Source organism: Hypomesus transpacificus, unplaced genomic scaffold (genome assembly GCF_021917145.1).
Source record: "Hypomesus transpacificus isolate Combined female unplaced genomic scaffold, fHypTra1 scaffold_27, whole genome shotgun sequence".
Taxonomy (NCBI): Eukaryota; Metazoa; Chordata; class Actinopteri; order Osmeriformes; family Osmeridae; genus Hypomesus; species Hypomesus transpacificus.
In genome coordinates, this window is record NW_025813796.1 from 2326293 (window position 1) to 2351186 (window position 24894).

Below are 24894 nucleotides of genomic sequence, written 5' to 3' on the forward strand. Positions count from 1 at the left end.
TTAAAACGCATAAAGGTTTGCGTAATGGTTGTATGGTGACGCCATTTCAAACATCTGAATTGATGCTCCCGTTTGGGGATGCTGCGTGTTTAAATTGAGGGTTGTTGAATAGAAGGAAGGAGGTGCGAGGTATCTGAGTCCATACTGAAGCCCTTCTTCAGACCCTTTTCCCTCGCGCTCTTTCTTCCATTTAGTGCGTCGGTTCTGGAACCATATCTTGATCTGGGTCTCGGAGAGGCAGAGAGCTCTCGCAATGGCGTAGCGCTCGAAGACAGAGAGATAGTGGCACTTTTGGAAACTGTGTTCTAGAATCCGGAGTTGCTCGAGCGTGAACGCTGTCCGAATTCGTCTGTTTTTGACCTTTGATCTCTTGGGATGTGGAGACGTAGAGCTCTCATTCGAAGACGCACCTGTGTCTTCTGCAGGGGAAGTTTCATCTGCATGACTTGGTGATGTTCCTAAAACATAAAAGTCATTCTACGGTTAGGACACAGATCGCCATTACATCGGAACATGGTAATCTGTAATGTGATTGTGTTTTCGTGCTTTCATTTGTGTTTGTCTTTACTATCCAACGCAGTCTAGTTTGCTATGCAATAGACATTTTCTTGGTCAGTGTAAAGACATCCCAACAGTGCTCTCTCGCGGCCAGGAAAACTAAATACAGTTCAAGTTTCTAGTTTACTGCTATGTGTAACAAGTACTAGTATAGGTACATTGGAATTAATTGGTCCTCTTGACAGTTTCCATAGCGGCCTATACATAATACATAATCTAAACCAAATACATCCTAATCCTATGAGCTACTATTCCTATCAACAGTAAATGTAATATAAATACAAATGGGACGTTTGGAATAGGCTACTGACTAATTCACCTAAAAACTGAGAATAACTTTAACTGAGCATAACAACTAAACAACTTCGCAGTTGCCAAACTAGGAAGTCTCTAATTATACGGGTGCTTGCCTCGAGTAGTCTGCTATGAACTCACCTGAGATCACCCTCCCCGTGTCTTTATTTGTAGTTGAACACAAAGTTAAATTAGAAAGTTTCCCTTTAAATTTGCAGGGATCCAGAATATCAGCAACAGAAAATGACGTTTTCTGAAGGTTTATCTGCGGAAGCTTTTCTTGCTGCATCTTTATCTTATTTGTTGTCTCGTGTAGGTCCTAAAAGACCGCTGGTATCTCCGCTAACTTGTTGCCTTTCTTTGGCTCGACCATTCACTTACATCATCTATTTATACAAGATCAGCACACGCCACTCGCGTACGCAATTTGCATTTCTGAAAAAAGTTCCTTAAGTGCCCCACTTCCATACAAGCAAGACAATCACGCGCGCTCTCTTCCTGCGCAAACACACACCACAGACTGTGCGCTCAGGACCCCTGCGCGGAACCTTATAAAATGGTAATGCAAGCTCTCAGCTGGTGCAGGACACCCTGTTATTTATTGCAAGGCATCTGGTTAAAATGTGCCTTTTTCTTTACGATCGTGTTCTCTTTTGTCGTTTGCCTTGTCAGTATTTGCAATTGTGTGATTTTACGCTGGTAGGACACCTGAACGATGGTTGTGATGCAAATTAATCGACTCCTCAGAGGGAAAGTTGCGCCTCTTAGGCTACTTGTGTTTTGACTGTCTATAGAGGCATTTGTGTTTTTTATTGAATGCGGTTTGACTGTATGGCTTTAGGCAAGTGTAACCTCACAATATACTTAGTTTAATTAGAAGGCCACACAATTGGAACTAAGGAGGTTATGAGTGCAATAGGCCATCTGGACTAGCAGCAAACCCAGCACATCTCTTGGCGTTATTTCCTTCTACACGCGTACAATTTTTCTCATCCAAATTTAACATAATTACTATTCACTGGTTTGTTCATAATTGTAAGGTTCTTATCATTTCAGTTTCTGCTGCAATTATGTTTACATTCTAATGGATATTAATTTACAGGGGCTCACGTTGTCCTCTATTGGTGTGATAATTTTAGTCACACAGTGCATTAATCTAGTTTTTGAATACGTTTGTCCTATATTACAAGCATTTCTTTCACAAAGTGATGACCATTAAAGATGTAGCGCAAAGTACACATCAGCTAAAGGTACAAACTAGAATCAAGAGTAATGCATCTAATAACAAATTAATCGTATGCTATTGTACGCTAAAGTCTATAATGTTGTACTTTGCTCTACATTCAATCAGTCCCCAGAATGGGCTCAATCCAAACACAAAGACACAGTTACTGGTTGAGCATTAGGGGGCTAGGGGGTATATGACCCTAGGTCACCCATAAAGATGTGGCAGGGTGGCAGCTGCCATCGTCCTTCCAATCATTGACACCCACAGAGCAACTGGTTTTGAGGATGGAAGAGAGGCCGGCCCAACAGGACAATTAGCAGATGTCACCAGTAGTCCTGACCCTACCTGACCCAGGTCTTTGTTCAGCATGGGCCGGATCAGGGGGAGGCGAGGGGGAAATTGTGATCTGAGAAGGAAAAAGGCAGGGGGGGGGGGCAAGGTGTAACAGAAAACAACATAAGGGAGATGAGATGGAGAGTGAGGAGGTAGTTACTGACTGTATTGGCATTGGGGAACTAGGGAATTAGAGGGTGGTATCTATTGTGCCTGAAGAAAAAGGAGGGATGACCAAGAGCTGAAGAGATGATGCCACCAAAATACTGGAGTTGAACATCAAACAAACACATGTATATGCCCACAATACGGACAAACAGCCATATAACTGTTCATTTGCATGTCATTACATGAAATGTATGTCTTTGGTCATGCTATAATTGAGATTTCAATAGCCATACAGGGGGCGTCCTTTTGGTATAGGTCGACCTACATCCTCATCACTCTTCCACAGCCTCTCCTAATCATTACTCACAGATGGGAGAACACAATGAGAGGAAGGAGGAGATACTGCAACTACCATCTCCTAACGTTTTAAAGGCTTTTATGACAACACTCAGGGGTACTCTCAACATTCCGTAGCATGTATGATTCCTTTGTTTACTGTCTGACTGCCGCACAGAAGCTCAAACTCTTAAGTAATAGGCTCCGCTGTCTTGGAGGTAGCCAAATGGAGGAAACTGTCCATAAATGACTAAATGGCATTGGCATTTAAAATCATAATGAGTGCGTTTAGACTTGTTTTCACCAGATTATGAGGGCTTAACTGCGCACCATCTCTTCTTCGTCCCAGCCCGGTTTGTAACATCGGGACTTTAATTCAGGAAGTGGAAATTAGTTCTACGGGCCAGTGGTGTATGCCTATAGTTTTTTTGTAGTGAATAAATAGGCTACAGCCACAGTATACTGTGATTATCCCTCCCAGCCTCGCCCGTCCTAGAGCGACACCCCAAAAGCACCACACTCAGTAATGCATATACAGTAGGCTAATGCATCTGGCTACTGAGAGCATTCTGAAAAACTAGTTACAGGGGGTTTCTGGTGATGTTTTCTGATTGTCTTTTTATCTTTTATCTTTTTTATAATCTCAGTATGTCTGCGCCTCGTCTCACGCATTCGCCGTAAGACTCGCGCATTTCAACCATTTCTCACGCGGCAACTCATGCATGTCAACCATTTCTCACGCTGAGAATTAAGGGATAACTTTTTATAAAAGTTATAACTTTTCCCGCTATATAACATTAATGGACAAGCGCAGGCATACTGACATGAGAGATGTCCCCCCCTGGAAATAGCAGGTATAGGCCTAGGAATCTCACCATAATAAAGTGATCACCAGTTTTTACATTATCTTCATAAACAACAGCCTTCTCGCTTGCTTAGTCTTAGAAACCCAATACAGGCCAATCCAAATGAATTCGTGGTTCAAGATGATAGTTTGTGTGATATGTGTGAAAAGATAGAAATTGTAAGCTATAGCTCATATTTGGCATGTGAGTTTAATCGTGGAGCAGTGGTTCTCTATGGAGCGGTAATGCACTTCATAAACGCTGGTTGCAATCTGCCAAACCTCAGAAGAAGAAGACGATGAACTCTCGCGGTAGTTCCTATTTCATTGATTTGAAACATGGCGTCCCAGGAAGAAGCGGGCAGTGCATCTGTTGTTGCACCGGAGTCCGGAGAAGGGTTTGTCCTCCTTTTATTAACTTTCTCTTCGAGTTTGGCGTTAATTTCGCTCTGTGTTTTTTCGTGTGCATATAATATACCTTAATATATGTTAATTATGTGTAGCATCGAGACTCTAAACCAGATAGCCTCAGGCTAACGTTGCTGGTTTAATTTGCTAGCACTAGCTAGCTAATGAGCTAACTTAGGATGTCCTATTTGTCTGCTACCATCGATTGCTATCCGATGTTGCCAGTTTCTTTAAGTAATTCAGGCTTAGTAAGTGTCTTTGCCTAACAGCTTGCTAAATCTGTATTGGATTAATTTTGCTACATTTACTTTCAGTGATGCGACATTTGGAGACTTGTCAGCCAACATGGAAACAGAGTCCTCAAATGGGAAGGAAGCACTGGTATAAGCAAGCGAATATTTTACAAAGTATTACCGTACACCCTACATACATATCAATGGCATGTAAACGACGATTCACCCCTAGAACTTTTGGGAAATTCTCAGCAAAGCCCCAATGTCTTTCAGGACACGGGGGGTGAGGGCTCGGAGGCTGCTGATGCTTTGACTGGTTCAGGGGACGAGGAGAGTGGCAGGCAGCTGGGAGAGGTGGAGCTGCAGTGTGCCCTGTGTATGAAGTGGTTTACGGCAGAGAGCTTCAGCATCGACACTGCGTAAGTCCGACTTGGGTGTTTGAGTTCAACTCGCCTCGCTAGAGAGAAGTTTCCCTTTACACAGATCGAGGTTGATATACTATTGGAAGCCAGCTATTCAAGCCACATTCCTCCCCAATTAATGATTTACACTCTTTCTCCTTCAGAACTTGTCTTCCGTTCATGACCAACTATGTGTTTCACTGTAATGTGTGCCATCACAGCGGCAACACCTACTTCCTCAGGAAACAAGCCAGTAAGTGTTTAGAGATCCATCTTAGTTTTTTTCTATCCAGAATAATACAATCTTTTTATCAATCTAATGCTGACCAATTATTGACACTTGTCACTCCCAGACTTGAAGGAGATGTGCCTCACAGCTCTGGCTAACCTAACATGGCAGTCAAGAACACAGGAGCACCCTAAGACCATGTTCTCCAAAGACAAGGTGCGTCTGATACAGCTGAAACCCTTTTTCCGTGTGTTTGTTCAACAATATTTAATCACTGGACCATGTCTATAAACATTCCCTCTTGCTTGTCTGACGTTAGTCATATCGTGGTTGTCCTCTTTGTCCTATAGTAAATAGACTGTGTATGTAAATATGCAACAACAGCGTTCAGACATGAAGATAGAATGTTATTGTGTTTGTTTCATTGTTTGTGGTTTCAGGACATCATACCTTTCATTGATAAGCACTGGGAGTGCATGACCACTCGCCAGAGACCAGGAAAACTAACCTGGCCCAACAACATAGTGAAAACTATGGTGAGTTAAGCCACCCTGTTACTTGGCCCAAAGTGGGGTCCAGATGCCGAGGTTGGGAAAGGAGCCAGTACGTCCCTCAAAGCTAAATCCTATTTCTTTTTACATGTGGAAAAATAACTATGTGTGTGTCTGTTTCAGAGTAAAGAGCGGGATGTGTTTCTAGTCAAGGAGCACCCTGATCCTGGTAGCAAAGATGCAGAAGAAGACTACCCTAAGTTTGGCCTCCTTGACCAGGTATGCTCACACACACACACACACACACACACACAATGCCATGCTGTCGGTCCCTTGTGCTCCCGTTTCCCCTTTAACGAAGGGTAACTTTGGTTTTCTGCGAAAGAGACAGTCATTATTCTGCCTGTTCAGATTACTGAAGATCTCTGGTTTATTCATTAGGATCTGGGAAACATCGGCCCTTCATATGACAACCAGAAACAGACAACAGCTGCTCCCACTGCCGGGGGAGTCAACGGTAAGCTCAAAACATGAATACAAACCACTTACTACCTCCACATTGGCCACATTTCACCCATTACAATGTGTGAAATCTCTCAGGCTGTGCCAAAAGAATGTACATCTTCTAGTTTATTCACACACTTAGTCTTTGTTTTTTTTCTGGCAACCTTTTTATATAAAAAAAATCCTTAAGGGTAAAATGGTGTATAGGTGCTGTTTTGAATGTTTACTTGATGAAGCAAGCAATCCTCAGTGATGTGTGTTGTGTTCCAGGTGGATCTACTTTCTCAGGTGAATATGTGGTGTTTTAGCCTCTGGCCCAAAGCGGTGTGATTCGGTGCTCTTTATACCTTCTTCCTCTTTGTAGAGGTTGCCCCTTAGCCACAGATCTAACGTCAGCATTGCCTCACCCAGATCCATGTGTAGTAACTAGGCAACAGCAGTGCAAACTGACCTTACATCAGTAACTATGAGCAACCCGGGCTGGGGGTCAATTCTGTTTTAAATTCCAGAAATGAAATATTGCGAGAAAATATATATAATTGGGTACCAAAATATTCTTGTCTTAACATTTAAATTCTTATTGGGGAAAATTGAATTGACTCTTAACCCACATGGGCACAATTGTCCTAGGCCAATCTTAACCCTCCTTCTGCTCCCTGCATTACGTTTGGTGCTGTGATGCTTTTGCACTGATGGTTTGGACTGACTGTTTCCTCTTGTTCTGTTGGCTTGCTTCTCCGGGGTCACTGATTTCCCCCAACCGGTGATCCTGGCTTTGTCTCAACGATGCTCTATCCTCCCAATCTATTATGCTTCTCTTGACCAAAGCTCGGTGGAGTCGAGTGTCATGTTACATGAACACTTTTGGCTCTGAATTGATCCAAATCTCTCAAACAGGCCCCCACCCTCCCTCATGTCCTCCTCTCATCCCTAAAAGACAGCCCTCTGCCCCCTGCACCACAGGGGAACACTTCCCTTAGATATGGAAAGATAAAATAGGCATTTGTGGGCAGCGAGTATTAATATGTGATGTGAAGTTGTCCATCCGTTGCCTACGACATCAACCTAATCCATTTCTGAGGAGTAACGTAGAAGATGCAGGGCTGCAGTCTCAGGGATAGGAGGAGTTCATTTTGAACAGGATGAGGTGAATATGAGATGAAAAAGAGAAACAGAGGGGGGCTGATAGTGTTGGAACTGATCAACTAATCCCTGCCTCTCTGTGTGCCTGCTGCACCTTTCCCTTCACTACAAACATGTCGTAATGTTCGACCTACTTGGTCTTGCTGATCCTCCCCCTGTATGCCAAGGCCACAGTCTGGAATATGACAGATACCGAGCAAACGCATATTTTATATATTTTTAGTTTTACCTCTATAGTGTAGAATGTGTGTATGGCACTTTAAAATAAGTGTGTTCCCTCGGTGTAACGTGTGTGTGTGTGTGTGAAGGCGTTCTGGCCCCAGGCCCGGGGAAGGGCAGAGGAGCCAAGCGCAAGCAGCAGCAGCAACAGGAAGGAGCGACAGCTGGAGCGGCAAAAAGGACACGCAGGTAGAAGTACACACACACATACACACACACACGCCGCACCCTACATGCCATAAACAGATGGCCCCGTACAATGTCACTCGATGTCTACGATGGAACACATTTGATTTGAAACCAATACAAGAAACGGTGATATTGCCTCGTCTGCCTTTTCCTCATTCTTCCCTCCTTCTGCCCCACCATCTCCCCAACTCCCTGCAGTGATCCCCTGTTCTCGGCTCAGCGTCTCCCCCCTCATGGCTACCCCCTGGAGCACCCCTTCAACAAGGACGGCTACCGCTACATCCTGGCAGAGCCGGACCCTCACGCGCCCGACCCGGAGAAGCTGGAGCTGGACTGCTGGGCCGGCAAGCCCATCCCCGGGGACCTCTACAGGGCCTGCCTGTACGAGCGGGTGCTGCTGGCGCTGCACGACCGAGGTCTGTTTTGAATACACTGGATGAATACACGTCCAAACCCGTTCAATAGACACAGCGCTGACGCGAGAAGTCCTTTCGCCCCTGTGTTTCCAGCCCCCCAGCTGAAGATCTCGGACGACCGCCTGACCGTCACGGGAGAGAAGGGCTACTCCATGGTGCGGGCGTCCCACGGCGTCCGGAAAGGCGCCTGGTACTTTGAGGTGTCCATCGACGAGATGCCCCCAGACACAGCGGCCAGGCTGGGGTGGTCGCAACCCTTGGGTCAGGACCTTCTCATCTCTCTGTCTGTGTCTCTGTCTCTCTGTCATCAGCTACTCGTGTGGGCCACTCTGGGACACAGCAGTGTCCTGTATTCGTTTGTCCTTATATTTGTGTTCCAATATGCACGTGTTGTAGGTAACCTGCAGGCTCCCCTGGGCTACGATAAGTTTAGCTACTCCTGGCGCAGTAAGAAGGGCACGCGGTTCCACCAGTCCCTAGGGAAGCACTACTCCTCAGGCTACGGCCAGGGAGACACCCTGGGCTTCTTCATCGACCTGCCCGACGGGACCGAGACGGCCAAGGCCCTGCCGGATACATACAAGGACAAGGTGAACTTGTCCAGACACCGAACAGTCAAGCTACTTTTTATTGGGGGGTGGGGTTGCATTGGGCTTGACTTAACATCTCCAGTGTGTTCCTCCCACCCCAGGCATTGATCAAGTTCAAGAGCTACCTGTACTTTGAGGAGAAGGACTACGTGGACAAAGCAGAGAAGAGCCTGAAGACAGTCACCCCAAGCAGGGTGAGAGACCTTTGACGTCTGAGACCTTGCTCAGTGTCTTGTAATGAATCACAAATCAAATTAAATGATGTGGTACACGAGTCTGTTTTAAAAACAAAAAAACAATGGAACTGTACACTGTTTAGGTGCTGAGGTTTGGTGCTGTTGTGGTTGACCCCTTCTGTTTTCCTGTCTAGATGTTTTTCTACAAGAACGGGGTAAACCAGGGTCTGGCCTATGAGAACATGTTCGAGGGGCTCTACTTTCCTGCCATTTCCCTCTACAGGGGCTGCACAGTAAGTAAAACACGCACCGTATTAAACACTGAGAAACAATTGTAGCTGTGAGAAATATTAATACAGTTATGTTTTTTTTAACATATGTAATGATTATTGTTTTTGTTTCTGTCTCAGGTCTCTGTTAACTTTGGGCCGCATTTCAAATATCCCCCTAAAGACATCAAATACCAGCCGGTGAGTTCTGTCTCCGACACACATACACTTTTTGGTATTGTGTTTCTGTATACTATTACTATTTCTAGTTAGGGTTGCAAAAGGTCAAAACTTTCCATGGGAAGTTAAGCTGGGGAATTTCTGACATTTTCAAAGTAGGAAAATTCACAGGAATTAACTGCAATGTGCTGTAATTTATACAAACTGTATCCTAAACATAAAAATAAACATTTTGCTTGGTAATTAGCTGAAATGTTTGCAAATGTAAAGACAAAAGTCATTTTTGATGTAAAAAAAAAAAAAATTGTGAGTAGAATTTAATTGAAAAGGAAATGTACTTGATGTTGTCTTTGGGCTCATGCAGCAGTGTGTCTTTAGTAGTCGTTTGTAGTGTGCAGGATTTTAGAAATGACTTGTGCATATGATGGAGGAATGCACAGTGCATGCAGGGGGTGTGGTTTCAGCAGCCCAGCAGTGAGTAGTATGCATGTTTTGAGGAATGCGCAGGGTAGAAATTAAACTGAATTTGCATTAAATCTGCAATTTAGCTTATTTTTATTCGTTAGCTGTTTATTATTTGTATTAATTTCTCATCAATTCCCATATGTTCCTGCCAATTCCCATGGAAAGTTTCCAACGTACACAATTCCTGGAATTTTGCAACCCTAGCTGAACCTTTTCAAGCATAGAATATAAAGGACCAAAAAGTTGTTTTGAGCTTTTAGGTGTGAAGTGGGCCCAGCCTGATATAATAGAGCTCACATGAAAAGGAAAAAAGGAAAGACCCTTTGTCTGACAGCCTTGTCTTGTCCCCAGATGAGTGACATGGGTTGGGGTGCAGTCATCGAGCACACGCTGGCAGACATGCTGTACCATGTCGAAACAGAGGTGGATGGGAGACGCAGCCCCCCCTGGGAGGGATAGTACCACACACACACACACACACACGCACACACAATTCAACATTGCCATCCAGTCAGTGCACACCATGCAGACTGGGGTCTCTTCAACAAATGCAATCAAAGGAAGTTGTGTACAGACCAACTCATGAAATCTGGAGTGAAGCCTAGAAAGGATATAACACTGCCCTGCTCAAACTGTCTTGATTTATTTTGAATAAACCCTTTTTCTAAAAACATGGATGCACATACAGTTCATGTAGATTAGGAACAAGTTAGTTCACAGTGCTGCTGTTACAGTGATTTTGGCTCTTAAGATTCCATATTAGAGTCCACATAGGACATAATAGCTATACATGGTTCACGCAGTCATCGGGTTACAATCTGTTATGAGATTTCAAATTGTGATTTAAAAGCTAGCCGTGCTCAATTCATTCAGTTTAAAATGTCAAGTTAATATGTCAATTTAATGTCACAAAATGACATGCTCCTTGTGAAACCCACTGGACACCAAATTAGAACACAATTCAACATAACTTGATACTTCTGTTTGTTGTGGTTATACGTGCTCCTGTTTTTATAGATGTAACAATTTTGTAAGCAATTTTAATTGTTATTTGAATGGTGGTCATTATTTTGGGATGTGTTTTGTGTTCATTATTGTTTTAATAAAATAACATACATTTTATCACTTTAGCCAGTTTTCCTTTTAAATGTGGACCTACAAAGCATATTGGAGCATTGCCACATGAAATATAACACTATTGACTCGTGTGTTGGTGAGGCAAATGAAAAAACATGGAACAATCACAGATTCATACAATGCTCCTCGTTGGCATTTGGAACTCTAGTACTGTGAGTTGATGATAATCAAAACAGAAGGTTCTAGATCCAGCCCTGGTTGTAGTGCAACGTGTGTACTCCTAGAGGGCAGTGCTGATCCTGCCTGCTGAGTCCATGTAGCTGTTGTCCTTACTTAATGTATATTGTAAACTGGATTGTCCACTTCCATTACCTGACGGCTCAGGATTCTGTAACATAAACGTGGTATGATGTTACTCACAAATATTTTAGTATGTGTGAGTGTGTTGTGTGTGTGTGTTCTTACAGGCTTCCGGCGTATGCGATCTAGCAGACTGCGTTTGGAAGTCTCGGGGTAAGTAGCTTGGGTCCAGTCCAGGTCTGGGGGTCGTGACCCCTTGGGCCCAAACAGATTCAGCTCCTTGAAACACTCTGTCTCAATGATCTATAGGAAAGGATTTAGGAGGGATTTAGCAGCTGAGAAAGATGATAACGAGAGAGATTGCACGGTCTATCATTGTCCGTCATTCCTTTACCTCCTTTTGCCAGGAAACAGGAACGCAACCCATGTTGAACTTTTTGTAGAAGTCCTTGTCTGCTTGGTTTAAACTGACACCCTTTACAGTGGAGAACTCATCAATGTCCTGGACATCATGGCAGTACACCAATCTAGGCTACAAGCAAAAGGAAGGAAGGGTAGGAAGTTCAAATGTTGCAGATGAAATGAAGCCCAAAAATAACATTCATTTTGTAAACAAACAGAGGACTTGTGGTCATCTGAATTAGTTTTGTTACAAACTATAAATATATATATTTTTTTACATCAGGTTTAAATGGTGGCTCAATGAGTTCAGCTTCCAGCATCCGGAAGTTGATGGTGTTGAAGAAGGGATGAGACTTCACGTCTTCGACCCCGGATGACTGACAGCCCAGCCTCTGCTTTGGGTCCTTGTTTAACAGCTGTAGACAGACAGAAGGGTGCCATCTCAATGACACTGACTCATCAGTGAACTGGGAGACCTAAAGGTGAAAAGGCACTACAGTGGACCTTAAAGACTTGACTTGAACAACTGGCCTGCTTGGTGTGTGGAAAGGGAGTGAACCCTGGAGCCTCACCGATCGGCACAGGTCTGACGCCTCGCAGCTAAACATCTTCCCATAGTCCTCCTCTTCCTCCTGTGTCCTTCTCTCCATCTCGGGTCTCTTGACTCGCTCGTTCGCCTCCCGAAAAGGGGGTTTCCCCGCGGTCATCTCGTACACAAGGCAACCCAGGCCCCACCAATCAGGACTCGTCCCATAATGCTCGTTTGCGATCACCTCTGGAGCTGTGGGTGAAAGCCGAGTCACTTCAAGGGGAAAGTAAAACTCGTCTCTCTGTTTTACGACTCAGAGATTAAAAGGATAAAAAGAAAAGGGAGATGGAGACCGTTGTAAGGAAGCACTTTTTCGGTTTATCTAAAAACATACCCATGTAGCCCACGGTGCCTACACGGCCTTGTGCCAATTCCCCCCCTGACAGTTTCAGTGCCAGACCCAGATCAGATATACGGATGTGTCCTAGGAGAAGATAAGAACAGGATAAACAGCTCAGACAAACGTGTATCATATGACTATATATCATCTACTAAATCGATTCCTGATGTATCCGTCAATCATAGGGTCTCATGTTGTTTTCATGATTCACTCCATGGACGTCTCACTAAATGTGCCCTCAGTTGGAAATGTCAGTGGATTCATCAGGCAAAACAAAAACATTTACAACAACAAAAGCAAAGTGGTTGCTAAACTAAAAAGTTCAAATTTATTCACATGCTTCAACCTTCCCTTACACGTTGCCGATAGTCTTAGATGGCAGTTGATAACTAAACATTATGAACTTCCTCAAAGCTATTTTTACTTGTAATGATAAGGTCCAAAACTGATTTATTTCCTCCTACCATGAAGTAGAACATTGCTTCACTGTTAATTAAGTTGACATGAGAACAAAGGAGCGTGTGGGGGTGGGGGGTACACATACCATTGTCATCCAATAGAATGTTCTCCGGTTTCATATCCCTGTAACATAGTTTTAGTAAAAATAAAGTGTTAGTTGTGTATTACAAATACTGTACAGGACAGTGAACTGTTAAGTACTTCAATAAAAAGGTACACTGTGTTCTTAAAATATTTTCGAACCCAAAAAGAGTACCTTTTAGTACAATGATGCCAGACCTACTTTTGCCAACATGATTAAGATAAACAAGATGTGCTAAACAAAGGGTTTTACACTCATACCAGAGATGGCCTGCCTTCTGCGCCTTCTCTTAAAATGTATACTGTACAGATAGAAAAATCATCTTGTGTCTTAATATAATCTGTGTTGTGTGTTGCCCATTGGCTCATTTTAGGACCGATGTCATACTGTGAAGGACACCTTATCGATGATGATAAACAGATGACACACTGACCTGTAGACAATGTCTTTCTGATGCAGGTGATGCAGACCGCAGCAGACCTGTGCTGTGTAGAACTGCACCCTCTCTGAACTGAGCCCTGGAGAGCCCATGTTGTAGATGTGGAACTTAAGATCTCCTCCATCCATCAAGGTCAGCACCAGACAGAGGGAGTGCTTTGTTTCATAGGTATAAGCCAGACTCACCTACGCGGGGTGCAGACACACACTCGGGTAAGTGCACACATATGCACAAGGGTGATCTGTTCTTTTGACGGAACGGTACACACCAAAGCGAGGGAAAACAAGGGTAACAGAGAGAGAGCAAAGGCCCGAGAAAAAAACTGTAGTTTGGAAACGCAACCACAAATCTGCTGTCGATCATCTCCAGTAACTGCTTCTCGTTGTGCGCCATGGTTTCTCCTTTGCGTTTCTTCATGTGGGTCTTCTCCAGCTTCTTGCACGCATACATCTTCCCTGTCGCACGCACCTGACACGCCCATACCTGGGAAGACATGGGGAGATGGGGGGGCTAATGTAGTGCTTTAGACAATGAGGTGTTTGATGGAAAACAAGGTTATTAATGTGCCATAAGACATACATTGATGAGGTTGAGGATTTAACGGGTGACTGCATCACAGCTATGATGATGATGTACTGTTTTATTTAATCATTTCTTATGATTCCTTTGCAGCCTTACCTCTCCGAAGCCTCCCTTCCCCAACAGCCTGTACTGTCTGAATGAATACTTTGTAACAGGCTGCCTGTAAGTGGGAAGTTAGAGAGAGAAGACAGATTGACTGATTGATTTACATTTCAGAAATTGTGGATATCACAAGATGCCTCCTGTCTGGAAGATGCCATAAAAGCTTTAACACAAGTTTAATTCAAAAAAGTCCTTGCTGGTCAACAACCAAAAACATTATAATCCATAATGAAGTCACTTACACCACAAAAAGGACGTGTCCATCTATTAAAAGACTAGATGACTACATCTCTCACTATACAAGCATGCAGGTGTAAAGAGATTGACCTGGGAATCCACAGTACACACTGACCTCTCTACCATCTTCCACTGCAGAAAACGTTCAAAGTACATGCTTTGATGATACTGAAGAAAGGGGTATCCACTCAGGCAGTCATGCAGGGCACTGTTGTAACATGTAAAACACAGAGAAAATTGAGTACACTCACACACAAGGATACTCACACAGTCCCATCCAAACACACTGATATAAACACGCTAGTCCACATACTGTACACTCACACCCATGTCAAAAATGCAACTTAAACTCACTTTCTGCACTCAGTGAAGGCTTCATTACAAGGAAGAACCTCCAAATTATCCCTGCACTTTTTTCCATGGCTCACCACCAACTGCACACAGTAAGAGGACTACAACACACAGACAAACACACACAATGAAGCAAGCGCACACAAAATAAATAAGAAGTAAATTATACAAATGAAGAACATTAGCATTTGAAAAAGTATACGCTTTTAACACAACATGTAATTGTTGTGTTATTATTAACATTATTAACATACTGTGGGGTGTGTTTGCGTGAAAATAGTACCTGACTACTTAGAAATTTGGTAATGATTTGAATGCCAAAACTTCTTCTGTCCTCGTCTGATTTCATGTCCCAGGTATCCTAAATCAAACAGAACAGCAGGCACAGTGAGAGACTTTCATAATTGCAGGTAATAGTTTGAGTGAAAAATAAATGTGCTTGCTCTAAGGGCTACTTACCATTGCATCAAACAAAGCATTGCAGTGCTGAAGATCAGGCCTAGTCTCACAGAAAAGACGAAACAGCTCTCTGCCAATCGGCTGCTTCACGCACATACTTGTATAATCAAGCACTAAAAGAAGAATACACACCAGATAGCAGATATTATCACTCACCCCACACAGACAGGTTTGCATGTTTTGTAAACGATCACACACACACACACACACACACACACTGACCAATAGTCTTGGCCAGCTCTGAACACTGACTAATATGAGGGAAGCGTAGCAAATCTTTCCATTTCCAGCTCCTTCCTTTCCCTTTAACCCCTCCGCCTACACAGAAAGACAGTGCATATTAGATCCTGTAACAAAACATGAAAACGACAAAATATACAATTGGTCTGAGAGAATATGCCATTACTTTACTTTTGGGAGTTCTAAGTTGAAAGATTTAAATACATGAGACATACAATATGTTGACCTGGCTTGTAAATGATGTAGGCCATGAACCAGGAAACAGACATAAATACACACCTCAAACGGTGGAATGAATCTCCCACATGACCTACCCACGTATCCAGCCATAAGCACACATGTACAGGCACACACACACACACACAGAGACAAACACACACACACAAAAATGGGGCATATGCAGATGTATTACTAAAGACCCTAAAGGATTTCATTTAACTGGTTTCACGTGTGGATGTGTGCATGCATCTGTATTGGATTGATGCGTGGGTGGGTCATGAGGGAGGAGTATGTTGATTTCCTTGACAGTCTGGTTCCAAACTTTAGCATGCTAGACTACAGTGATTAATCTACAAATAGCGCAGGGGGAGGGACTAAACCCTGTGTGACCACATAACTCTACACCTTATTCTCAGAAAGTCAAGTCTCACAAACTGAAGTTTCAACATGGTGCTATAAATAGAAATAGCTCTCCCTGTCTGCAGGTGTCATCGGCTGCTGATGTCACCAACAACACATCCTGAAAAGGTGTATATCCTGTTTGCAAACTTTATCGGCCACTGCTCAAACACAAACACACACACACACACAAACTTACCTATTCTTGTGAGAACTTACAATTCAGTCCCTTTCAAAATCCTGTTTCCAATTACCTGTAACCCTAACCTTAACACAAAACCCTAACTGGAATCCTTGCTTCTAACCCTAAAACTATCCCTTACTCCTAACCATAACTAATTCTAACCCTGTAGACTCTACAGTACAGTGTAGAGGACCATTTGTGAATTCAAACCATAGCATACCTCATGATTACCAACTATTGTGAGAGAAAGGAAGACAACTTTAAATAACATTTAATATGAAATATGCTAACTGATACTATGATATTTTTGAATTTAGGATGGATAGGAGTGGGCAACAGGTCAACTTTCAGTAAGAAGTTGTAAACCAATGCGCACTAGCTGTTTCCTCATTCCTCTATTAGATGCTTTGGATATCTCATACACATGGAGATGTGAGTGTTATACATATCATAAACCACCGTTAATTTATGTAATGCTAAACAAATAAAGGCAAAATAACCCGATGTCCTTAGCATCATATCAAACGCAAGCATTGACTTACCTCCCCTGGCCCTGATAAGAGCACTATTTGCTACCATGCTCTCAATCTCCATCGGTGTACGGTAAATAAACCAGAGCTGTCAATCAAAAGGGAAACGCTTGTTCCAATTCCTTAGTTAAAAATCCTTCTCTTTGTCACATTCCAATAGCTCTCAAATCAAAATCCTGAAAGGCACATTTCTCATGGATTTTTGTTTGGCAAAATAGTTGAAAAAAAAAACACTTTACAAAATGTAAAAATGCGAGCGCAATATTTTTTTTCTGAATAACTGGCTGAGCTGTTCCAAAGCAGATTGCTTGACAGGTGTGCAGATTCCTAACCAGTATCCTCACGAGCCTCCTGAAGTGTGTTGCATTGGCAGGTTATTAATGTTCTGCGCTCTTCGAATAGCTTCCTGATGAAGGATGTTTGTGGTTCCTTGTTGTGTATAGTGTCAAAGTCACAGGTAAAGTATCAGGGAACATAAGCTACTCCTTTCTGCTGATTCGCCTAATATTTGGGAGTGTCCATGTGGCCTACCTGGGCACGCCCCTAGTCGAGACTAAGGTCTTCTTCAGCAGGATCATAGGAGAAAAACATGTAATTGCCTTCATTAAGTTATGATATAATATGCATGATTAGCATTTGCAACTGCTGAAAATTGTTTACTCCATTGACGTATTCTTATTAGGCCTTTCCAATATTTTATGATTCGCGGAACTAGCCTATATTTCTAGTTAACAGCGCCCACATGAGGGCAGCATCCCTTTTAAATTTGTGGGATCATATTTGCAGACATACAAACAAACAAAATAAATAAGGCCTACATGGTTTATAGATAGGGTACGGTTTTGTTGTACTCTCCTAACGTACTCTGAACACTTCACAATAATTATATGCATCTCCTATTATAAAATTGGTCCAATTTCAGAAATCAGCTATTGCCTATACTATAGCCTAATTTATTGCTTGTTCATTTCCTGCTATAGCATAAACATTAGTCAGTTAACAGCATCCTTATTTCGATTGCAATAACCCCAAACTCAGCGTGAATAGACATATAGATAGGGTTCTAATGAAAAGTTGTCGCAGATTTCAACGTAACCTGTTGATGGTGAATGGGTGTACGGACTACATGTGCATTATCTACAACTGTGTTGTATGGAATATCCAATCCACCCATCCCCATCTTGAGGACATGGCCGCTAATGTGGGTTTTCTGTAGCTGTATGAGGAAAGAGAAGGCACGGGTTGGAGAGACGCGCGCAGAATCGCACGGTTAGACGGAGACATTTTCACAGGAGAGGTGGGTTTGATCCATTATCTAGTCGATTTGTTTGATAATATTTTAGATGAAAGGCGCCCTTGTGTGTTGGTATACGGATAATACAAATCATTGTTAGGCCTACAGTTTTTAAATCAGTATATAGAATATTAGTGAGAAATTATTATTCTGTTTTCTTTGATCTGAATAACGTTGTCTTATAACGGTGGCAATGGAAACATGATCGAACTGATCGAAAACAAGATAATTTTTATTGTGGATCAGGGTGCTATGTTTAGTGCTTTACTTTCCAAAACCTAAGAGTGCTGTCAAATTGTTACAACCCAGATGTAGTCTAACGATTTGGTTTGTGTGTAACATAATTAATTATTGCTCTAGCATTGATATCTGTAAGGCGCAGCCCAGCATCCGTTAACACGCGCGTTTTTCAGATGGCGTTCATGTCCCGGTTCTCCCGGTCGCGGAGCAGCTCAAGATCTCCTAACCGAAAAGATTCGGAGCGTGGTTCACCGATGCTGACGGTTTCCGAGCTCGAAAGACTCCTCTACACTGGAAAAACAGCATGTAACCATGCAGACGAAGTGTGGCCAAGACTTTACATTGGTGATCAGTGAGTTAAATAAGACATCGAGGCATTTCTAAATAATGACAACAATGTAAATCATGTAGCCTAGGTATGCGGGCCCGGTCCTAAGCCCCCCCCCCCCCTCCCCCTACACACACACACACACTGTATTTTGTAGGTCGGCTCAGCCAATCATAAAAATGTTTCGTTAAAAATAATACTTATGACTAAACGCTGATTGGTTAGTTGGGAGGTATAAAACTCGAGGACGGCAGCAAGAGAGATGCGCTGCTAAGTTTCTGTGCTGTGTTTCCCAAAACAGCGTAAGCCTAAATAGATCGTAAAATCCACCGTACGATGGATCTTAGTTTTACGGGCCGTTTCCCAAAGCCATCGTAGCTAAAGAGGCTCTTCAAAATTCTCGTAGATTAACGAGAGTTCCAGACCAGTCGTAGATCGCTAAATGCATCTCAAGCAAAGAGACTAAGTGGAGACACCAGTAGGCCAACCATAAAAATATGGCTATATCTCCTTATGGATTCTTTTATTTTAGTTCTATTTTCTTTTACAGAAATTAAACTGAAACAGAGATATTTTTCAATGAACTAGGCTACATGTCTTTCATTAAATGGTGTGCGAATTACCTAACCATTTCGTAAACTCATCACGCTGATTGTAAATTCATGAAACCTGCTATAATTTTTTATAGCCTACTATTTTTAACCACAAGATATTAATTAATCATAATAATAAATATGATATAGCCCATGTAAAACTTTTTCTGTAACGACAGAAAACTATATTTTTTGTGTAGTCTACCGTGATTATTCAATTATTTTGGTTAAAGTTTATTTAACAAGTATTGAAGTTGCGACAGAACACTCACATTTCCGCACCCGGGAAGCGTTGCCTACTAGTACTTAAGTCAGGTACCACATGTCTGTTACATGTGCATGTTTGGAAAGCTCGTGGGAATTTTCTTTACTCAACGTTGTCCTGAGGCCAGAAACGTGTACAGTAAAGCATAATGCAATGTACATTAACAAGCTTTCTAGCTCACCTGATTAGCTGGACTAGCTAGCTAAGCATTCTACCTCTAGCTCACATTATTAGCTTGACTACAGTAGCCAGCTTATCTAAGCTTTCTAGCTCACCTGATGTCTTGACTAGCTAGCTTAGCTAAGCTTTCTAGCTCACCTAATGGCTTAACTAGCTGGCTTAGCTAAGCTTTCTAGCTCACCTGATGGCTTGACTAGCTACCTAGCTTAGCCCTAGCTTCGCTAGCGCTTATGGTTAACATGTATGGGCACACGTAATGTTGATAGCATTAGCAGGTATTAAAAGATTGCACATGTTTTAAATGACACATTTTTTGAATTTATGAATGCTTTGAAATGAAAACCAGTTCCGATCTTTGCTGTGCGTAACTGAAAATGCCGCCAGAAGAATGAAAATGATTGAAAATGGAGGCCCCGCCTCTGCAATTCTTTCCTCTCTCGCGATTGGTTGTCAGATTAAACCAATCACAAAGGTTTCTGCCCTCATGATAACGTTGAGTCAGAGCCTGTTTAAGGATCTTTATTAGACATTCTGGTTGAGTAAAGACAATTCCCACGAGCGTTTGGCTCATGCATAACAAATCATGATCGTTATTTCTTAACTTGCGTTTCCCAAACATCCTTTAACAAGAACCCTAACACTTTCTGGTTGGTTGGGCAATAAATAATTTGTGTAAAAGTATTTTTATCATAGCTTTTGGGGGTGATTGACTGTTTTTTTGGGGGGTATTTCACTCTGTTCCTTAAGGTCTCCGAATAAGGTAGCCTATGTAACATTGGTTGGGCTGAAAATGGCCCGGGTGCTGTTCTATGCATAGACATAATAAAGAGTAGACGGGAGATTGTATAGGATTTGCGGGCGTCAGGGAGCCGCCATTGAAATGCGGGAGGTTCCCGGACCTTCCGGGAGACTTGGGATGTCTGTAACACATTTTACCGATGCTAAATACAGGCAGGATACGTAAGCAATGCTAACTTAGTATTGTTAGCAAATATCACAGCCGTCAGTGTTTGGTTCCTTAGGAAGACTCTGAAAAGTGTCAGCATTCCCTGTACAGCCTGGAACACTGCATTTACGGCGCTCCATTTTCAGTATCTTGAAAACGTATTTACTCTCTTATTTGTAATTCCTGTGGAAGTACAGAGCAGCGCGCAGCTAGCTAAAAAAAAAGTGTCGGAGATCTACTCGACCTCCGTTTATGTTCCTGGACCAGAAAACCAGAAGGCGGGTACATTAAAATTTTGGGGCGTGTTTGGTTCCTTAAGAAGACTCTGAAGGTGTCAGCATTCCCTGTACAGCCTGGAACACTGCATTTACGGCGCTCCATTTTCAATATCTTGAAAACGTATTAACTTTCGTATTTGTAATTCCTGTGGAAGTACAGAGCAGCGCGCAGCTAGCTAAAAAAGTGTCGGAGATCTACGAGCCCTCCGTTTATGTTCCTGTACCAGAAAACCAGAGGGCGGGTAAATGTAAATTTTGGGGCGTGACAAAGTTGATGCTGCAACTTGTGACGTCACAAGTTGCACTGTTTCAAAAGTTAGCCTTTGCAAGTTGCAGTTTCAGAATTGAAAATTTGAGAAGTGAAATGTTGATAGGAAAGAGGTTTCAATTGACTTGAGGTTCACTGTATGTCTATTTTACACACCAAACTGTCAATTTATGACAAGGTAAAATCGGTTTTGCAATCAATCGTCCCTTTAAGGCATTGGTCAGTGTTGTAACTCAATTATTTTTTCAGAATAAGATTGCACGCGGTGTATTAATGCGCACTGTGTTTTTACTTTGAAGTGACCGGGAGCATTTTCCATAAAGCAAATTTAAGCCAGGCATGTTACTTTTCCATTTATTTGGTAAACTCGCTTTTTGGAACAGCCCCCCGATTTTTTCTGACTTTTATTTTGTATTTTACTTGACGGCTTGGACGCGACTTCTGTCAAATATAGAAAAGCTAGAACTACTGATCTCTCGTTAAGCTGCGCGGAGGGTCGCGTCTGGAACGCTTCTGAAACGCGCCCCGTCTGGTGTGAACTACAGCATAGAGTGGCCGCGATCAGCTCCGAAAGTCGCGTCGTAGCCGTAACGCGCCGCAGAAACGTCCGGTGTGAATAGAAATTGTCATTGCCCCCACTACTAAAGTGAGCTAGAACCGGGCCTGTAGGTATCTTCTATAAAAAATGTACAACATCAACCATTTAAATATTTCTAGACTACTAAATATAATAATTTTGCCATTGATTGATGGGTCGAACAATTGGATCAACTTGTTGATCCATTGATTTCTCCTCTAATGTTCTGCCAGAGATATAGCTTCAGATCGGCGAGAATTGACCAGACTGGGCATCACACACATCCTAAACTGTGCCCAGAGCAAGTGGCGAAGTGGGGCAGAGTTCTACGCGGGTATGGACATCACTTATCATGGCATAGAGGCTCATGACTCCCCCTCGTTTGATATGAGCGTCAACTTTTACCCAGCAGCAGAGTTTATCCACAAGGCTCTTAATAGTGGAGGTTAGTGTCTTTGCATTTGTATGTGTGTGAGTCTCTTTGCTTATTTCCATGGAAATTCAATGTTAGCTCCGTTTTTAACTGTTTCGGTCCTACAATTGGTTTTGATATGATTCTCCATCTGTCTCTCTCTTGTCTCTTGGTCTCTCTATGTCTCTCTCGTGTGTGTGTGTGTGTGTGTGTGAAGGTAAAGTGCTAGTCCACTGTGCGGTAGGAGTCAGTCGCTCTGCCACTCTTGTGTTGGCCTATCTGATGATCAGACAGAACCTCACCCTGGTGGATGCGATCAAGACGGTTAAGGACCATCGTGGGGTCATCCCCAACCGAGGCTTCCTCCGCCAGCTGAACGGGCTGGACATCATCTTGAGGGACAGCCGCAAGGCTTCACTGTAGAGCCCGAATCCAAGACCCACCCATCTGTAGTCTGCAACTGGTAACTCTTTGTTGTGAGGCTGAGAAATGTTATGTGTCACATGATGGCAGTTGGTGTCGACAACAGCAGGTAACATCCCCCCCCAAGGGCTCTATTAGATGGAAACAGAAATCCCGAGACTTTCTCGTTCAAAGTAATTACAGAATTTTTACTTTCGTAACCCACATTTAATATCTGTTACCTCTTTTGTATGTCACAAATATATAAATGTAAACATGACATGAATTGGAACTTGCATTCCCAACAGATCAGGAACCATTTTGCCTTGAATAAGTCTCCATTCTGTTCTAAATTATTAGAGATCCTTGCCCTGAGATCTTCCTGCTGTGTTGAAATTTAACATAATCATCTGTGCCTGTAGAGACACATTTTACCAACCACTGGTCTTGCCTAACATAAGTGCGTTAAGTTAAAACAATGTATACCTTGCTGTATTGGGTCTCAGTTTGAGGTACAGAATGCCTTATCAAGTGTTATTTTAACCTAGTTCTAGTTAACTCTGTTGCTAGATATAGTGCTCTGATCAGCGTTCACACACCTAGTGAATCAGGCAAAAGGTGACAAGCTGTAAGTCTACACAGATATGTAGCATTACAAAACTGAGGTGAATGAATATGATACAAAGTTTCAAATTACTGCTACGAAACCATTTCAATTGGGTGTTAAATGTTAATGTATGATTCTCAACCAAAGGTATATGTAACTTCAAATATATAATTTTGTAATTCATACCAGTATTTTCTTACCTATCAAATAGTCATTTATAGATGACGAAGATGAAATACACAGTGAACGAAGAACTTCAGGTTAGAGTACCTTCACCACCTTGCGTCACCTAAGACCTGACTGTTAGCTTGTTCTTACCACAACTTGGTCATAACTACTGGTGTTACATCAAAGTCATTTGAAAATGAAAAAAGGCTTAATGTTCTACTAGCACACAACTTACAGTAGGAAGGGTGTTTAGTGTGCATCACTTACACTTGTCACAATTTTGAAATGGTTCAGTCAAAGCTACCAACTGCCAGGAGAACTGCACTATGTACTGTACAAAATTGCCAATCTATTACAGCAAATGAAAGGATTTTACAGTTTTTAAGTCCAGGAGGTTTGTGTTCTGTTTGCCGGTCAAAGCAATTGATTGTCAGATACTGATCTGGAATATCTTTGATGATATCTTCTGATATCTTTTGTGTCGTCTGATCGACTGATCAATACCTCAAGTATCTGCTTATTACATAATTCTGAGCATATGGTTTTTCTAATATTAAAAAGATGCCAGCGACTTAAAAAAAACACACAGTATTTATAAGATACTAACAATGACATGGGCCCTGACATGGCCCAAAGAAAATGATCGACTTTACAGTAGATCAAAACGAAAGCTGGACGTGGCTGTACGGTTGACGTGTGATGCAAGCTGTCTGCTTTCTGTATCACTGTCACTTTATCACTACCACCTGTAGGTACAGTATTGTACAGGTGCAAGACTAACAAGCCAATGACGTCACTGCAGCAGTTGGTGAGATGTATGCAAATGTATATTTAACTTCCCTGTCATATTATTCAAACTTGATGTGTTGTTGTCTCCCATATGATCAAGCTAATACCAGCCGGTGTGTCACTGCACACAAGTCTATCAACCATGGCATTTTTTACCAATCCAATGTAACGTGTATATTCCGTAGGGTATAGTTTATTTAGAGGGACTAGGATGGATGGTTGAACAGGGGAAGGTGAGTCTGGACTAGTTCAGAAACAACTACTAATATCTTCAACAGCTAGTTTAAAGTTCATGGATCACTGAGAGAATCTTCCAGAACGTACATTTTGTAGAGCGTAATGGTGAAGTACCTGTCTTCTGTTCTGCTTGGGGTTATATGCATGATAGCTAGCACCCAACCAAATTATCTCCAATCATCAAAACAAAAAGGTTGGAATATGTGAGATAATATTTGAGTGAAGGAGCTACAGGTTGTTTCTGGACCAGGCCTTTTGTAATTGTCTTTTGCTGTGTTGTTGTTCTGTCTCTGCTGTTTGTGTCTGTGGAGGTTTTGTAGAGTGATCTGTGATCATTGTCTGTGCCTGTTTCTACTCATCAAACTGTCAATTTCTTACAAAACCCCTTTCTATAGGAATACTTGAATGATTTTTTATTCCTTATTTTTGTAGAACCGTGTGTGATAAGTTCAATGACAGACAAAAAATAAAAGATGTAATGACGCCTTAACCTGTGTTATGAATGTTGGTTAAAAGTTGGCTTTTGATTTATCAAGAATGCTTTATTATGGCTTATATTGTGTATTTCAAATTGTTGTTTTGATATTTCTGTGATATTTGGAATTGGAAATATATACTTCTCTCAGATGTGCCTGTTTCCTGTGGTAATTTATTTAAAGTAATTTGTCTAGCTATGTAGAACTACCAACATGTATTAGTAGATAA

The 24894-nt window shown here is 42.2% G+C and overlaps 4 protein-coding genes across 4 annotated transcripts; 2 read left to right on the forward strand and 2 right to left on the reverse strand.

The window, feature by feature from the left end:
• pnx (posterior neuron-specific homeobox) lies at positions 1–1376 on the reverse strand. Its single transcript, XM_047014741.1, has 2 exons — positions 994–1376; positions 1–458 (listed from the first exon to the last, which is right to left on the reverse strand). The coding sequence occupies exons 1-2, from the start codon at positions 1139–1141 to the stop codon at positions 1–3; spliced, it is 606 nt and encodes a 201-aa protein (XP_046870697.1). The 5' UTR covers positions 1142–1376.
• A 2632-nt stretch (positions 1377–4008) lies between these two features.
• On the forward strand, positions 4009–10736 carry ash2l (ash2 like, histone lysine methyltransferase complex subunit). Its single transcript, XM_047014870.1, has 17 exons — positions 4009–4099; positions 4424–4490; positions 4616–4761; positions 4908–4996; positions 5097–5188; positions 5413–5508; positions 5647–5742; positions 5905–5980; positions 6238–6255; positions 7419–7518; positions 7717–7934; positions 8028–8195; positions 8331–8524; positions 8626–8718; positions 8895–8993; positions 9111–9170; positions 9966–10736. Exons 1-17 carry the CDS (start codon positions 4041–4043, stop codon positions 10071–10073), a joined length of 1779 nt encoding a protein of 592 aa, XP_046870826.1. The 5' UTR covers positions 4009–4040; the 3' UTR covers positions 10074–10736.
• On the reverse strand, positions 10239–17073 carry grk5 (G protein-coupled receptor kinase 5). Its single transcript, XM_047014869.1, has 16 exons — positions 16618–17073; positions 15256–15351; positions 15034–15146; positions 14858–14935; positions 14578–14675; positions 14339–14431; positions 13981–14044; positions 13645–13785; positions 13297–13487; positions 12867–12904; positions 12317–12406; positions 11966–12174; positions 11672–11809; positions 11386–11523; positions 11157–11294; positions 10239–11079 (listed from the first exon to the last, which is right to left on the reverse strand). The coding sequence occupies exons 1-16, from the start codon at positions 16667–16669 to the stop codon at positions 10972–10974; spliced, it is 1785 nt and encodes a 594-aa protein (XP_046870825.1). The 5' UTR covers positions 16670–17073; the 3' UTR covers positions 10239–10971.
• A 562-nt stretch (positions 17074–17635) lies between these two features.
• On the forward strand, positions 17636–24832 carry LOC124463113 (dual specificity protein phosphatase 26-like). Its single transcript, XM_047014861.1, has 4 exons — positions 17636–17902; positions 18313–18491; positions 21808–22019; positions 22204–24832. The coding sequence occupies exons 2-4, from the start codon at positions 18313–18315 to the stop codon at positions 22407–22409; spliced, it is 597 nt and encodes a 198-aa protein (XP_046870817.1). The 5' UTR covers positions 17636–17902; the 3' UTR covers positions 22410–24832.
• The last annotated feature ends 62 nt before the right edge of the window (positions 24833–24894 follow it).